The 17,157-nt window shown below is 41.1% G+C and overlaps 1 protein-coding gene across 1 annotated transcript in view; it reads left to right on the top strand.

Moving 5' to 3' along the window:
- The window catches only part of LOC126530880 (uncharacterized), a 97,121-nt gene that overhangs the window by 70,213 nt on the left and 9,751 nt on the right, over positions 1-17,157 (top strand). The window contains exons 6-11 of the mRNA XM_050178198.3: positions 2,025-2,136; positions 3,664-3,779; positions 4,514-4,657; positions 5,179-5,304; positions 8,274-8,568; positions 9,131-9,352. Of these exons, the coding sequence (XP_050034155.1) occupies positions 2,025-2,136; positions 3,664-3,779; positions 4,514-4,657; positions 5,179-5,304; positions 8,274-8,568; positions 9,131-9,352 (1,015 nt within the window). The remainder of the gene's footprint in view (positions 1-2,024; positions 2,137-3,663; positions 3,780-4,513; positions 4,658-5,178; positions 5,305-8,273; positions 8,569-9,130; positions 9,353-17,157) is intronic.

A 17,157-nucleotide genomic window follows, 5' to 3' on the forward strand; every position in this document is an offset into this window, starting at 1 on the left:
CAGGAAATCAAGAAGAGAATAGAATGCAAGAATACTCGTGTAAATATATTTAGGTGTATATTAATTACAGAGCCCCATGTGTGTTAACTAAAGGCCCCATATGGTCAAGATTAATCCAGAGTTTATTCATTACAGTGGCCCTCATAGCCAATGTGTGCTTTGGGGCATTGAACCACATACTTTGATATTTGATTTAGCTTAATGTTTGCATTCTAGGCAGTTAGGTGCACCTTCATTTCTGTGCACCAGCAAATGGCAGAAAATGTTTGGACAATATAGACATGCTTTGCTTATCCTTCAATTACTGGTGATGCTTGACGCCAACATTATCCAAATGTTATTTATTTAAAGTATACCGCTCGCACATCTGTAGTTATCAAAATATTTTTTTGAACAAACTTCCCACTTTCCTTGAAGCCAAAAACATGTTCATCTACTCTGATATAAAGAATGTGCATTGTTTCTGCCTGTGAAACAATAGCCTCCCCTGGTGGTCTTTGGCAAATTGCTTACAAACCGCATGACAGTAGTCTATGCACAGAATAACAGAATCTAACACACTTAAGGCAGTGCTTGAAATTGCCTGTCTAGACCTGAGCTTGGTACTGAAGTCTTTCTTTCTTAATATACATGATTGCATACTGATACTTGCTACATGTTTGTCAGAATAAATGCTGCTTGAATTTCACTCATATTTGAAAATTTTGTACTGCCATTAAACAGGACTGTGCTTGGTTAATGTAATGCCCAGCTCACAGGAATGTTGATGTTTTGTTTACTTGCTTTTTCTAACCTTGCATCAGCCTTACTGCACTGGCCATATCCCTTTCATGTTTATAAATTATAGTGCCTAAAAATTAAGTTTTCACATCGCTTGGTTAGTGATACTTTTATGCCTTGAACACCACAGTGTGCTGCTGGTTATACTTTCATAAATTGTACAGCTTTTAGACTCAATTATATTTTCTTACATGTTACCTAGTGTAATATCAGATCTAGATCTCCAGTCAAAAACTATGACATACTTCAAGTGCTTGCATATCACACGCGTTGTGTTGGCACTGCTTCCAGTTGTTAGATTACTTTGTATGTTGTAAAGGCAGTTTCTTTTTTTTTATGTGTAGTTTCTATCGTGATCAGTGAATATATATATATGGCATTTTGCCACTGAACACAAAATTGCACATTCTGTTGCTGACGGCAGCAGTCACATTACAGTGAAGCTGTAATGTGAGTATGCTTGTAACTGAGGTTTTAATGCATATAGAAGAGATCTAGAGCCTCAGGATTAATTCATAGCCATGAACCACGGCATTTCTCATACCCCAATTGTAGCTTTGAGATCTAAACTATCCTGGCTATGTACTTGGTTAAACGCCCATGTACTTCGTTTTAGGTGCACATTAAAGAAGCCCAGTTGGTCTAAATTTCTGGAGTCCCCCACTACAGCATGCCTCATAATCAGATCGTGGTTTTGGCTCGTAAAACCCCATAACTTAATTAATTAATTTCAAATCTTGAGATCTAAAACTGGATCAGTCAATCAATTTTGAAGTGCCATCTGTCTTGACAGAAGTCTTCCTGGACTGTTGCACAGAGGTATAAGGCAGGTGCTGCAGCTTCAATGCTTTTGTGGTGGGATCATGCATAATTGCAAGTCCAGAGGGCATTACAGAGATGCTCAAGTAGCTCTCATTAAAAAGGTCTACAGAGTCTGTTTAAAAATGTTCCAGCCCACCAAAACTTGACAGGGCTATCTGTAAAGTCTTTCTACTGCATTGCATTCATTAGCACTGTTATGTTCTCACACTGAGGGAATTATACAGGTCATAGAGGCATCCATACGTTGAAATCAGGCCAGCAGTGGTGACTATGTAGCAATGCCAAATGGTTCCATAATTCGCAGCAATTTGGCAACAGTGGGCTATGCCTTTTGAAATGTCTGCAATGCTCTACAGTATGCCCCACAGCTGAACAACCTTCAGCTCGATTGTGAATTAAGCTGGGTGGTGTTTGTCTTTCAGTGTCTCTGGATGACAGCACACTTGAGGCCAAGATGGAGCTCACTCAAGAGAAGGTCCTGGAGATAATTGAGTCTGCTTATCCCAACCCTGTGTCCCTCAGTGAACTCTCCAAGTAAGTGATGTTATCTTGTGTGCAACCTCACTGGTCAACAAAAACTGCTGGGATTGTCCTCAAACATATACGTCCATGCTATTCACACAGAAATTTGCATTGCACTCAGAGGCTGAAAATACCTGTGGCATATTAAAACCTCCTCTTTCATTCTGAGCTTGTCCTTGCTGTTATGTTAGAAAGCTATCAAATGTAGCAGCTTTCTAGGATTTATCAGTGCCTTTCTTTCTTTTTTCTTTTCTTTTGCTAATGGTTAACAAATGCTGATTGATTGGCACTGGCACCCCACTTCTCATGTAACTTTTCTTTTATTCATTAGTATGCTGATTTTAACCTTATGGTAGGCTGGGCATACTTTAAAAGTTCAAGGCCATTTCTGAGCATGTACATTATTCTTTGCAAGGGCTTATGTTCATAACTGAAAATCCAGAAATCTTTGTCAATGGATTGTTGCATTATGACCATGTAAGCAGGTAGCATAGTGTCAGTGAAGTCAACAGTTGGGCTAGTTTGTATACAGTCATTTTGAAAAAGGGGGCAGTGTGCAAAAACAACTGAAAGAAGAGATTAGACAACACATTTGCTGCAGTTACAGTGTTTGTGTTGTCCACTTTCTTCTTTGTGCTGTTTTTGTTTGTTTGTTTGTGTGTGTGTGTGTGTGTGTGTGTGTGTGTGTGTGTGTGTGTGTGTGTGTGTGTGTGCGTGTGTGCTCGCGCGCGCGCGCGCGCGCGCGCTGCCCCCCCGTTTTCAAGGTGAGCATGACTGTCATTCAAATAGAGCTGTTTCAAGCAGCCCTCCACTGTATTATGTTTCAAGAAACTGCTGAGAACTGCCCTCCAGCATATTTTTCAGTGCAAATAATAGCATGGTTTGAAAAGCTTCTCCACGTCCGGTTTTTCATGCTATCATTATACTGCAGGCATTGCTATGTTGACTGCGGAAATCAATGAAACAACTTCACTACTAGTTTTGACTGATAATCTCAGCTCATGGAAGATAGTGTCTGTTCCAACAAAGTTCTCTTATCTCCCCGTGAGCACGAATAGATCGTGGGCAATGTAGGCTTGACTAAGTTCCAGACTGGCAAATATTCCAACGATGGGTTTTGCTGCCTGGTTCAAATTGTTTCTTTTGGAGATTGCTGAAGTGCATATGTGATGTGCACAGTGATTTAATTACATTGAAAGTGCAAGTCAATATTAGTGAACAAATTGAAAAACATATTATGCAGAGTCTTACAGGCAAATATCCTAGATCAGTTAAGCAGTTTGTTAAACTGAGGTTCTTGTTAAATTGGCATTTAACCATATTGATAATTAACTGGGCTAATTAGCCATTCTTCAGTTGGCATGATTTTGTTGTAGTATTTCTGTATCTGATGCATGATGACGGCATTGTGCACCAGATGTGAGAGAAGGTGCACGGAGGGAGCGCTGCTACCTCAAGGCTTAGTGGCCTCGTCGCTAAGAAACAACTCCTTGAAGTTAACACCACTGGTCTATGCTCTCGTGCTTTGCTGTTACTTAGGAACACCAACCACGCCCCTGAAGAAGTTCACCTGCACCTGCGTGAGCTGCTGTCAAAGAACCTCATCAAAGAGATGGAGTCTGGGAGCTTCACCCGTGTGGTCCAGAATGACACTGGCAAGTTACTTTTGCTGTAGAGAGGGTTTATTTATGAACAACCAGTTTTGCAGAGCTTCCATACCAGAACTGGATAGACTCCGTAACCATTCCGTTATTTTCGAAGCCCCCAGTGGAATGGTGACCAATTGTGCATAAATAGAATCATAATGGGTTTGTACTTATATTAGTTGGAATTAAATAGAAATGGAATGACCTTGTTTTCATGAATATGGGTTTACTTTTACTTTGGAAGCACCACATGCTGCATGCATGCTTATGCAGATATGTTCAGGCATTCCTGCCATGCATTCTACAACAAGAAAGCTCCATGTTGTCAGAGATGTTATATTGGGGCACTTTCTTGGAAATTAAAGGAAGGAACAGTAATTTGGAGCCATTCTAAGAATGGGAATTTGCTTGAACATTCACTTCCGTGGAATTGAAAGGACTGGAATTATGCCACTACCTCAATTTCATGAAATAGAATGAGAATATAATCGACAGCTTCTCTCTGCAACCTAACATATATGTTCAAGTGGAAATGTGCTCAGTAGCACTGAGTCCAAATGCTCAGTAGTGAAGAGTAACATGATGGTATATGCTGCATGTCACCAAAATCTAATTGGTGTTGAAAGTTTCAGTTGCACGCTTTAACTTCAGCACACACTGCTTCGGTTGATTAGAGTGCAATGAAAATTAGCTGCCATACCATGAGTGAACGCACGCATTGATTTGCTTTTACTATGACACAGAGGTGAAGATGGTTCGCCAGATGCCAACAGTACATGGCTCGCAGCAGCCAACCATTGCCATCATCACAGCCCAGTACTGCGAGAAGCTCGCCGTTGACGTAATGATTGAGAACAAGAACACTTTCGTACGCTACAAGACTGAAGGTATGTGCCACCTGCCATCTTCATGCATGGTACTGTCATGAACTTAATCTATTTATTCAGTTTACTTGTTAAAAAAGAATGCCTTTCCATCATGAACTGATAGCCACTACATGCATGCATGCATGGATATTGAATCTAGACATTTTTGTTTGTTTAATTTTTTTCGCTGTGAAAAAGAAAAGGGGTGGTATTCTAAAAATGTCACTCACGGCATGCAGCAATTTGGCAGAAGTCGTAGAATAGTGATGAGACAAAAAGGCATGAGCATCTGTGTTTCTCATTGCCATTAGATCACAACTTGTCGTATTCAAGTACGTCGACAGCTGTCACTTACTTCTGAATAGCCATTCTGTGACCTGCTATATGTTTCACTGATTGAAAGCATCAGCAAGAGTGATGCTTGCTAGAAGATGTGGAAACGAAGATGCGCATTTACACTTGTTTACATGGGTAAACCGCCATGCAGGTATGCATGGTGGTTTGACTGCCTGCCCCCGTATATGTTCCTCTCTCTCACGCAGGCGAGTCCAATGTGTACACCCTGGGCAACATTGGTGCTCACAGAGTGGTCTCAACAAAACTTCCCGCCGTGGGCCATTCTCGAGCGGCCATCATAGCTGCTGGAAACACGACCACACGTCTGCTGGGTATGGCCACCATTCCCTTCGCTCCTCTTAGGTCATAACTAAAAACCAGAACCTGAGGCAAAATGCCTATTTCTTTTTCTTGCGTCTTTATTGGGCCTATTTAACATACAAGCACAAACTATTGATCTAAAAACATATTACTGGTGCTTTTAGTGTGCCCGTAAATGCCTATTTCAATGTAGGTGCCTATATTGTCTTTTCATATCCTAAAAATGCATTTTTTCATGTTTTGTTTTGGCCTTACTTTGTTTATAGTAATGTTATCACATGCTGGGGGGGGGGAACTTGACTAAACGCTTTTGATTATTACCATACACTTTACTAGTGTAAAGGCTGTCATTAACAGCTTTGCAGCTGACCAGAGCATCGCTGTGAGAAGGGCTCAAACTGCACTATGTGATTATACTCAGCATATTTGAGTGCTCTTTCTAATGTTTTTAGTCGACGTCTTCAAGAAACTTGAATGCTAGAGTGCAACTCTGACCCAGAATGTGTGGCTCATGTTGGATGTTCAGAAAAGGTTCACCACCATTCCAGGACTTGTTGCTGATAGAGTTAGCTCAAAAGTTCAATCTGCCTACAAAAAAAATTCAGAGTTTTGATACTAAAAGAATTGTCAAATGTTTTGAGAGGTGAACATTCTGTAATTCCATAGGGCATTGGATCATCAAACATGCCAAAGTACAAATATCCTCCCCTAACTATAGTGCATGTTGAGCGTTCCTATTCTGTGTGCTCTCAGTGAAAAAGGAAGGCACAACATGAAACCCAAAATTCTTGAGAAGGTGTTTGTTTTTTGTTAGCGCTTTCCCTACTTTTCTTGTGGTGTCTATACCCATACTAAATTTCAGATAAATCTTGTAACCTATGCAACTTGCCTCATTTCATTTTATCGAAAAATGAAAGTGAATTTAACAAAGCGTTGTGGGCTTTGTTCCTTAGAAAATCCCAATTTATCCTCAGATGCACAGTGAATGTTATTATTATTTGAGCCTATATATGAGCCTAAAGAACAGTGCTATTTGGAGCCTATATATTCCCTAAATGACAATTTTAGTGCCTGTTATAGGCCCCTAAAACAGCATTTCTTGGTGCATAAACATACGGTTTTCAGTTGTAACATTGAGAAGTCACTCTGTGCTCTTGTTGATGTACCTTTCTGTGACCTACTCTCTTTAATGAGGCCTTGCAAGAAATCTTTCAGAGGTTTGGAAGTGTCTTTGGCATTAAAAGGGCATTGCCTCACAAAGATCTTTCTTTGAGATTTTTTCTCGAGTGTTCTTTATTAGCACTATTACAAATAGCCAACATTTATTCTTTTCCAAGTTCACTGGCTTCACTTTCTTGTATTTCTTGGCACGCTGCATGTTGTAGCTCTCTATTAGTAGGGAAACTGTCCACCTGCGCTGTAAGACAACACGGCATACCTTTGTGTATTTTTAAAGTGAAGCTTTCTTGGACGCTTCTACCCCCTTTTCCGGTTCTGACTGCTTCTGTCTTGCCGATTATACAACTTGGGGCACTAGTTATACACCACCGGTTATGTGCCACTGGCTATATCAGGGGGTGGCTGCTGGGTGTTGGCCACTGTCTTGAATGATTGTCCACATATGGTGCATATCAATATCGGATATAGTGAAAAGCGAGGCCGCCGGGGGCGGCAGATGTACACAAGCACCGACATGATCTCCAACACAAACGCACTTTTGCTGTCACGTCGTCGCCGTCATTCCTTCATTGTCCGGGTATAGTGCAGACAAGATACCAGCTATATATATATATATATATATATATATATATATATATATATAACATGGTCCTGCCTTTGTCAGAGTGATTACTCTGATGAAGGCAGGACCATCTGCTGAAACATTATAGTAAAGTTATCTTTTGTACATTTTCCTTATGTTGGTGACCTAAATAGGTCACCTAAAGAAACCAAGGTGTACCTTCACTAATTCACGAGCAGGTAGCTTCATGCCCAGGTGGCTTATGAAGCAGTATTCTGTGCCAAGAATCTTATTCAAACAAGGGCGATGACAGTCATGTGCAGAGCCTTGTGGAAATGCATGCATCAATACGACAATACCTGTTGTCTCGTTTTTGCTCATGCCCCATCAACCGATTGATCATGGTTAACTGATTAATTGAAAAATTTGAGAGTTAGAATTGCCCCGCACAAGGCACTATACTGGCAATAAATTCACCTCCAACGCTTGTCGAATGGGTTTCATAGTGCTACAGTTGACCTGCCAAAAGGGGCTGAACCCCTCTTTAAAAAATGGAGGGAGGCCGGGCACCCTCGGGACCCTTCTGACTTTAAGCACTGCACTAATTGAATTAAAGTTTATCACTTATGCCACGAGGCAATGCGCTGTGTGAGGCAGTGACAATGCTAACCTTCTTGGGCGTTATGAAGAGTGGCACACAACAACGCTTCAAGCAAAGATGGCTCACTGTGTTCTGTGTATTACGCTGACAAACAGAAATGGTGCACGCAAGGTAACATTGAACATCAACTCACCACTCTTGTGTTAGACAAAACATTGAAGAAATAAACATTCGCAGTCAGCATCACCGCTAATTATCGTCAATCAAAGCGACAGCATAGAAAGCATTCCTTCCATCAATTCCCACAGTGCATGGGATCCGCATAACTTATTTGCTCATTAAAGGTTCTTAATGTGCAGACATTCTTGCTGATAAAGAACACTGATAAATGAGCTGGAGACATCACACACATGTCCTCATTGCCCTGTGTTCTTTCTCCTACCTTACTTGACCATTGTCCATTCAACTGACAACACCATTATGTTATAGTATACCACACCTATAACCATGCCAATAACTACACCAATAACAGTTATATGCCTCTGCTTTCATTATTCAATGCATATCAAATTAAGTCATTATTATCTTGGAGAATACAGCCTGCAGGCAGCATATACACCCATGCACTTGTGTTGCAGGCACTTTCCAGAAGGTCGACTATGTCTTCCTAGTTGGCGTTGGAGGCGGAGTGCCTCACTACACCGACCACACCCAGCACGTCCGCCTGGGGGATGTGGTGGTGTCAGCACCTAGGCCAGTGCCATCTGCCACAAATGGCAACACCAATGGCGGCACCAATGCCATGACTGGCCAGCATGTGTACCTGTTTGCTGAACAGCAGCATCGTTCCCCTGACCACCTGCCAGGCAGCCGTGAGCCCTCCCCATCAGAGCTTGCCTACAGCGTCAAGACATGGTGCCCACCTGAGCTCAGGTACAGCCTATGCTTGCATTGACTTTTCAAGATTTTTTCTCTTTACTGCAACAGCAGTTGTGAGCTTGCAAGTAGGGTCTATGTGTCTGGTCCTTCTATGTGTGACATATAAGCAGCTACATCTGTGCTGTATAAGCTTCATGGCAACCGCTGCTCGTAGTCAAAAAGAAGACCTGGAGCTGGGCAGAACAATGCACGCAATCTGAAGAAAGGGGAAGAGGCAGTGACACAGTGCACTGTAGCTGAAGGAAGGAAAGGAACAGTGACATGAGTAAGGTACAGTGGGGTCCACTGTTAACTAGAACACACGAAGATACAGCATGTGTGGATCTCCCTGTCTGGAAAATGTGGAAGTGGCCAGCTTGGTACTAACAGACAACTCATGGTTGGTGCTGCTGGCATCTTTCTACACCCCTGTGCAGTAATGCCTTAACGTAGCTTCAGCCGGCACTTCAGCTGGAGTGCGAGTAAAGTGGCAGTAGCACTTTTATGCATTCAATTTTTAACAGTGGACCACAGTGTACACTTGTTTATTCACAACCTGTATTCCTCTGCCGGGCAGGCTGCAGGAGCTGGCTGAACAAATGTGGCAGCAGGGTGCCGCAGACCCCGAGCTGCGGCCCTGGGAGCGCTACATTGAAGATGGTCTGCGGGCTCTGGCAGACCAGGAGTCAGATTTTGCGCGCCCCCCAGAGTCCTCTGATCGACTCTACATGTCTATTGGAGCAAAGGACCTCATTGAAGTGGCTCACCCAGCTCCTCCTCCAGGAGCATCTGACCACAGGTGAGGGCATGGATTTGCTGAAACATTCCACATTTGGCTGAATTTCTGCTACAGAATTAGTTCACATACTACACTGCTTTTCCAGTTTTCTTGATTAACTTTATTCTGTGCATTTTTTTCACTGATTTCTTCCTTTTTCCATTGCTCTTTCTTTTCCTTAAAGGCTTTGACAAGAGGCTTTGAGAAAGCATACATATTAATGTAGTAGACAGCACATCTCTCGGCAATTCTGTTTTACCGTTGGAGTACATTGACTTTGAGCACTTTCTATAGCTATTGTCAGAAGTTCCCACAATTTTGCTCCTTTGGAAGCGGCATGAAAATTTGGAAGAAAAAAAAGAATAAGAAGCGATGGGGCGGAGCACTACAATAGCTCCCTGTCCTGTCGCCTCCCTTTTTTCTTCTGAATTTTTGTGCTTCTTCTGTTACGACTAATTAGATTGGGATAGCCGACGCTAAAGAAGCCTACCTCCCCAATTTTCTTCATTTAATTTAAAGAAAGAAAAAGCTATATATATCAGATAGATTTCGGTTAGGTTGATAGAGGCCTTGCAAGATTTGCCAAACAGTTGAGGTGTTGTGTCTTGACAGAAATCCAGGTGCACCAAGCAATGTGTATCAGTAAAAGTCAAATAGAAAATCTATTGTCTTTAATTATTTTATACCACCATAGTGTCTGTGAACTTGGAGGACTTAGTAAGAGATAGCTATTGAAAAGCTTTTCAGACAACTGGAAAATGAGAAAATGTCAAGTTAATTTGACTAAAGTTGGCTTATTTGGAGTGGGTGCTCTCTCATTTGTATTTTATGTACTGCATTGCTTCAGTGATATAATGTATTGGCAGCAGCCCAAGAGCCACTGTAGAGTCATGTGGGGCTCTGGCCAAGTCATTCTTTATCTGACCTTTATGCATTAGAAGTTTAGAACAGCAGAGCATTGTTCACACATTACTCTCTGGTACATCTTCTTGCGTATATAATGTCTCTGACGGTCAGTCACCGAGACATTTGGTTTAAGTAATATTTTTTTAAATACATGCTGTAGACCTCAAAACAGGACAGGCACGTGTAACAAAAGGCAAATAAGTATAGAGCACAGCTGCGGAAATTGTAAAGTAAGCAGAAGTATAACATAGTTGCAAACAGAATTGCAACACAATAATAAGAAACAACAAACTGAAAATATAACACTAATGCATTGTACATGACAAATAAAACTTTAATCAACATTCACTTTGTAAGGCCCAGTTAGGTGGTTACAATCAGATATTGTATGTGAAAAAATGAGAACTGAAATGTGTTAGTTTTAGTAAAATATGGAGTTAGAGAATGGGCTCGATGATGTCTTGTGATCTCTTGAATAAAGGAGATAAGTAAGTTCTGGGGTCAAAGGCGAACTTATGATTTAGAAGTGAATAAAGAAAGTTTAGACGGTTCTTTGTCCATCGTACTTCAAGTTTTTCAATATTGTTGGCTATCATGAGCTTGCTTGGCGAGCCTGTAAGATTTAACTTAATATAAAGGAACCTTACAGCCTTTCTTTGGATAGCTTCTAGTTTATTGATACTAACTTTAGTAAAAGGATCCCATAAGACGCAAGAGTATTCAAATTTGGGTCTTATATATGTGAAGTAAGTGAGAAGTTTAATGCTCGAAGGTGAATTCCTAAGCTTATGCTTTAAAGAACACAACTTGCGGAAGGCGGAAGAAGAAATTTTGTCTATATGCATATTGCAGGAAAGATCACTTGTTATTGTAATGCTGAGGTATATGTAGTTGCTGACCTGTTTTAGTGAAGATGAGCCCTGTTTATACATATGATTGAATGGTGTTTTTTTTTGTGAGTTATACAATGAGAGTTTTTTCAGTGTTTGCAACCATACCGTTTTCCTTACACCATTTCATTACATTAGCGAGACTTGAGTTGAGGTTATTGTGGTCATCAATGCAAGTAATTTCACGGAACAGCACATAATCATCAGTGAACAGCCTGATTTGTGTCCCTGGTGTTAATATGTAAACAATGACTTTCACATAAAGTAAAAAGAAGAAAGGCCCTAGAACACTGCCATGGGGCACACCTGATATTTCAGGAAGACAGCTCGAATTATTTCCATCCACTGAAGCAAACTGATTCCATTCGGTCAAATAAACTACAGTCCATGCAATTAGTACATCAGGCAAGTTAATATCTTTGAGCTTCAAAATTAGCTTTTGATGAATTACCCTGTCGAATGCCTTACTAAAATCTAAAGGTATGGCATCAGTTTGACCATTCTAATCCAGAGTTTCTGCAGATGTATGAACTACTGTAATTAACTATGTTACGGCAGAATAACCTTCCCTTAATCCATGCTGAAAATTTGTTAATGTAGAGTTTTGTTCAAGGAATTCTATGATGCATTTAGCGATTACATGATAAGGGAGCTTACAAATTGATGATGTTAGTGATAAAGGACAGTAATTTTCTAGTAATAAATGGTTGCCTTTCTTAAAGACGGGGACAACCCGGGCTATCTTCCACTCACTGAGTAGTTTTGAAGTTAACAGTGAACACTGAAACAACACAATGAGAAATTGAGCAACAATTTCACCGTAGGGCCAAAGAAACACATTAGATATGCTGTCAGGACCACAAGATGATTTAGTTTTGAAGACCAAGGTTATTGAAACCACACCAGGGTAAGAAATGAAGGGAACATCAGCGAGTTGGAACACTTGTCGATGGGACACACTATGAACACTTACTTTGGAGAATGCACTGTTGGAAAAGTTAATCGTTTTCAGATCGGTAACTGTATTTCCATTAACCGAGATCTGTAACACCTGCTTTTTGCTGCCATCTAAGTGGTTCCAGAACTTACTACGTTAATTTTCCTAAAAGTTTTTTTAGTGTTGTTTTAAAGTAAAAATCTTTAGATTTGCGTAATTTGTGACCCAAATTAAACTCAAGCTCATTAATGACCGGTGATCGTGGGTTATTCTTGTTGATTCATTTTACTTTGTGTTTTAGGTGAATGATTTTGCGCATGATCCAGGGCGTCCTTTTAGAAAAGTTCTTTTGCATTTATTTGGTATAAAGCTATTTACACAGTGATGACGCATTTTATTAGATTGACTTCATAAGGCATCGACATAATGCTCATTTTCCTTAAACTGAACTAGGCAACTTTCCATGTATTCTACAATGCAGGTATCATTAGCATTTGAATAATCTTTGAAGCTCCGTACTTCCGTGTGTTTATTAAGAGAGATAGAGGTAACACGGGGTATAGTAACACTTACAGGATGATGATCAAACAGGCCTTTTTCAATTAGGACGGTGTGCTCATTGAAATTATGACTCAAAAAGACTAGGTCCAAAATTGAACAAGGAGAACCTTGTTCATGAGTAGGTTGTCTTACAACTTGAGTTAGTCACGGGAGAGCTTGATATCAAAGATAGTGTTAGTATTAAAGTTATATTTGCGACTTGCCTGAAGGAATTCCCAATTAATGTTTGGCAAGTTAAAATCACTTATAAGAAAAATTTTTCTGTTCTGGAATTGTGTCATTCTGCTATTTTACCAGGTATTCAGGTGCAGCATCTGGCGGTCTATAGCATGCATTTAGCACAAAGCAGAGATCCCAGCAGGTTATTTTGATACATAAGTTCTCAAGTTCAGAGGCGTCCTCTAACATAACTGCTTGAATGAAAGACTTCACAAGAACGGCAACGCCTCCTCCCTTAATTGTTCTGTCCTTACGAAAAACACTGTAAGATGGATGGAAAACTACTTCGTCAGTTAGATCGCTATGTAACCACGTTTCAGTTAGAACTGTAATGTGCGGATCACGTTCGAGCAGCTTCTCTTCTATAGAATCCTTGTTTAAAATACTTTGCGCATTTATATTTAATAATCTTAGGTTCTTCTCTTTACACTTTGTGATATGAGGTAAAGGTCTGGTTCCTACTGGAGCAGAAGCACTAATATCTTTACTCGGGCATCTCAGCTTTGGTTTTGCTTCTGTGCATGACGTCTGGTCACTGGATGGCTTGGGGTTGTATGGTCGTTTTTTGACAACAGTACTTTGTCATTTAATTTATGATCTCAAACATAAGGTGCATTGTTTATATAGAGTTTATAAAATGCTAGAGAAACTTTATCATTGTTGTTGTGGTTTGCTTTGGCACAGGCCCACTGCTTCTTTCTAATGTCACAAACTTTTTGTGAAAAATCCTCACCTATAGAAATTGTTGTGTCCTTCAGCTTGAAGCCTCTTTTCAGGATTGTAAATTTATTTCTTGAATCTAGTCGCTTAAGTATGACAGGTCTAGTATTGTTAGGTTGTTGCTTACCCACTCTATGAATACGCTCAATTTCAATACTGTCCTGCTCAAGAATATCCTGAAAAATTCCTTTCTTTACAGCAATTTGAAGCACTGAGTCTGTTTTTTTTTTTCTTAAGTCCATAAATTGGAAAGTTTGAGCGTCTACTATGGTTTTCCAAATCTTCAATTTTTGAATCGAGTGCCTGAATAACGTTATGCATGGGGTTAAACTGAACTTGGAAAGACAATCTCCTCGAGAGTGCAGAGGGCATCCAGCTTCTTATCAATGTCCACCAGGTGGGTTTTTTTTTATTTCTTTAATATCTGATGCAACTTCCTTAAGTTGTTTAGCAGTTTGGGCCATGTCTGGCCCACGATTTTGCTCAATATCACCTCCAAGCAACAATATGATTTTGTGCGCTTAAGTGAGTACATGCAACACAAGACACAGCCGCAGGCATGGCAGCATCAAAAGAAAAGGGTGACTTGAATGAAAGCATTTCTCAAAATGCCTTATCTTACCTGCACAAGGAAAACAAGCGGATGTTGAGTGAACCGCATGTTCTCGATGCCGCCGTGCCCTGTGAGCATGAAGCAAACTGGCAGCCCTTTTAGAGCTGGCCAGCATGTTGTCACCACTTGGGAATCCAATGCACAGCGCTCCGAGCATGATGACGTAGAACCACGATGCAAACTTTCTCATGGTTGCCAGTTGAATTCTGATGCACTTGTAGCAGTGTATCGAGGTCAGGTGTACAGGCAGTGTCCACTACTGGTTCCAGGCAGCTTGTTACGTGTTCATGCAGTATGCCTAGGATCTTCACAAGGAAAACAAGTGGATTTTGAGCGAACCGCATGTTCTCAATGCCGCTATGCCCTGTAATAATTAGGTAATAATTAAGTAATATTTTCCAGATGCTGTTTTCTATTCCTGTGACCAGTGAAAATCGTATGATAGGTGTTCCAATGCATTGTTTTCTGTTGTCTTGTGCTGTTTTGTGTGTGCACATGCATGCAATTCTTGCTGTTTGCTGTGTGGATTGTATGCATTGGTGTGCAAAGGGGGCAGGTGAGGGAAGCCAAAAGGGGACAGTTACTCCCTAAGCCCACCATAGAAGGTGCAGTTTCCTTCACAGCATCCGGTCTTCCATAGAGCTTGCAGGTCACTATGACAGACAGGTAATCTGCAACACTATCATGTGCAGTAGTGTTAAAGGTGCCAGACAGAAAGCACAAGTTCTCTGCTTCTTGATTTCTAAAGGAGCATCCCTGAATGACTCTACTTGAGATGCTTGGCAAATTTGTAGCGAGTTAGTATGCAGGTAATGTGAGCCAATGAAGATGCCAAGGTATCGGAAAAAGGAGGGGGTAAGTTTCGAACCCCCTTGTGGGGAAACCCTGCAAGATACTCATAATTCTGTGAAGGCATCTTGTGTGGCTATAGCAACAGCTTCCACTGCCAGGCAACCTTAGTGAAACAAACAGTACACTCCATTCATGGCTGACATGTTGCAATACATATCGTATCAATGGCAATCTTGGGAACTTTGGTGACAGTCCCACTTTCTACACTCCCCACAAAGTGAGCTGTGACATATTAATGCAAATAGCATTCTTTGCCTGCATCTGCTGCTTTGAGCCTATCTATCTATCTAGCCTCTTAGGCCGACCCAGTGGCCCAAGTTACCTACTTGCTTGAGCCACTACGTATGTGCTCCTTGCCGTGATGCCATCGTGGTCATTCCATTGCTGTAATTCTTTCTTCGTAATATCTTACTCTGGTCATGTCGTCATCGTAACGTCTTCCAGTCTGACCTAATGGCCCATGTTTAATACCTAGGGCCACAAGGTATGGGCTCGTGGTCATGATGGCATCGTGATCATTGCGTTGTCGTCATTCTAGCTTTGTCATCCGACACTCGTCATGCTGTTCTCGTCACGCCATCATTGTCATACAGTCGTCATTCTAGCTTTGTCATCCGATACTCGTCATGCTGTTCTCGTCACGCCATCATCGTCATACAGTCGTCATGAATTCGCTGTCACACTGCCATAGTAATGCTGTTGAGGTTGTTCAGTGGTTGTCATTCCAGCTTTGTGATCTGCCTGTTGTCATGCTGTCGTCACTCCTTCGACCCCGACCCAGTAGTCCAAGTTGCCTAATACCTTAAGCTACTTGGTATGTGCTAAGGGTTGGTATTCTGTCGTGGCCTTTACATTGTCATCATTCAAGCTTTGTCATCTGACTCTGATCATGCTGTTGTCATCGCACCATAGTCGTCACACAGTCATTAAGCGATAGTCGTCACACTGTGGTTTTATCACTGTCATCATTTCAGTAATGTCATTAAATTTTCATGCTGCCGCCGTCATACCACCTGCCTTTGTTGTTCCATCGACATCAATCTTTCTTTGTCATTTCATTGTAGTCATACTGTCATCATTCGATTGCGATTATGCCACCCTTGTCATGTCATCATCATCAGACAGTTGCTGTTATGCCTCCATTGCCAGACTTGTAATGCTGTCGCAATCGTGCCATCATCGTCACTGCAGCTTTGTTATCTGACTCTCAAAATGCACTTGTAGTCATGCCATTGTTGTTATACAGGTTTCATGGTAGTCATCGTCATGCCATTGTCCTTGTGCCGTTGTCATGCCATTGTTATCACTGCATCATTGTCATGTATTCGTTGTCATACCACTGTCGGGATCTCATCCCGGTGGTTTTATCATCATCATTGTAAATTGTAACTCATGCTGTCGTCATACATTCTCGTCATGCTATAGGCATCAAACTGTCATTTAACTGTCGTCATCGCTTTAGTATCATCATGCCATTGTTGTCATGCCGTTGTTGTCAAGCCACCTTCAATCCATTGACGTCATTACTTGTTTGTCATTCTATTGTAATCATGCTGTTGTAATTCAATCATGATTATGCTGCCATTGTCATGCCATCATCGTCATTACATCATCGTCACATAGACGATATCATGCATCCTATGTCATACCATCTTGGTTGTGCCATCGTTGTCATTCCAGCTTCATCCAGTTTTGTCATACCACCGTGGTCTTGCTATCATTGTCACTTCAGCTATGTCATCCGAGTCTCGTCGTGCCATCATCATCAGACAGGTTTTGTGATACAGTATCGTCATTCCCTTGTAATTATACACTTGTTGTCATGCCAACGTCGTCAATGTATTGTTGTCATATAGTCATCGTCAATGCATCGTCGTCTCACAGTCGTCATCATGCATTTATTGTCATACTGTCGTCAGGATCCCGTCATGGTCGTTGCATCATCATATTGTAACTTTAACATCTGACTCTCATCATGCTGTTATCGTCATACCATTGTTGTCATGCCATTGTCGTCACGCTATCATTTCACTGTCACCATCACTTCAGTATTGTCATCCCATTGTCATCATGCCGTCGTCATCATACCACTTTCGTGGATTCATCGACGTCATTTCTTGCTTATAAC

Source organism: Dermacentor andersoni, chromosome 5, assembly GCF_023375885.2.
Source record: "Dermacentor andersoni chromosome 5, qqDerAnde1_hic_scaffold, whole genome shotgun sequence".
NCBI classification, from domain to species: Eukaryota; Metazoa; Arthropoda; class Arachnida; order Ixodida; family Ixodidae; genus Dermacentor; species Dermacentor andersoni.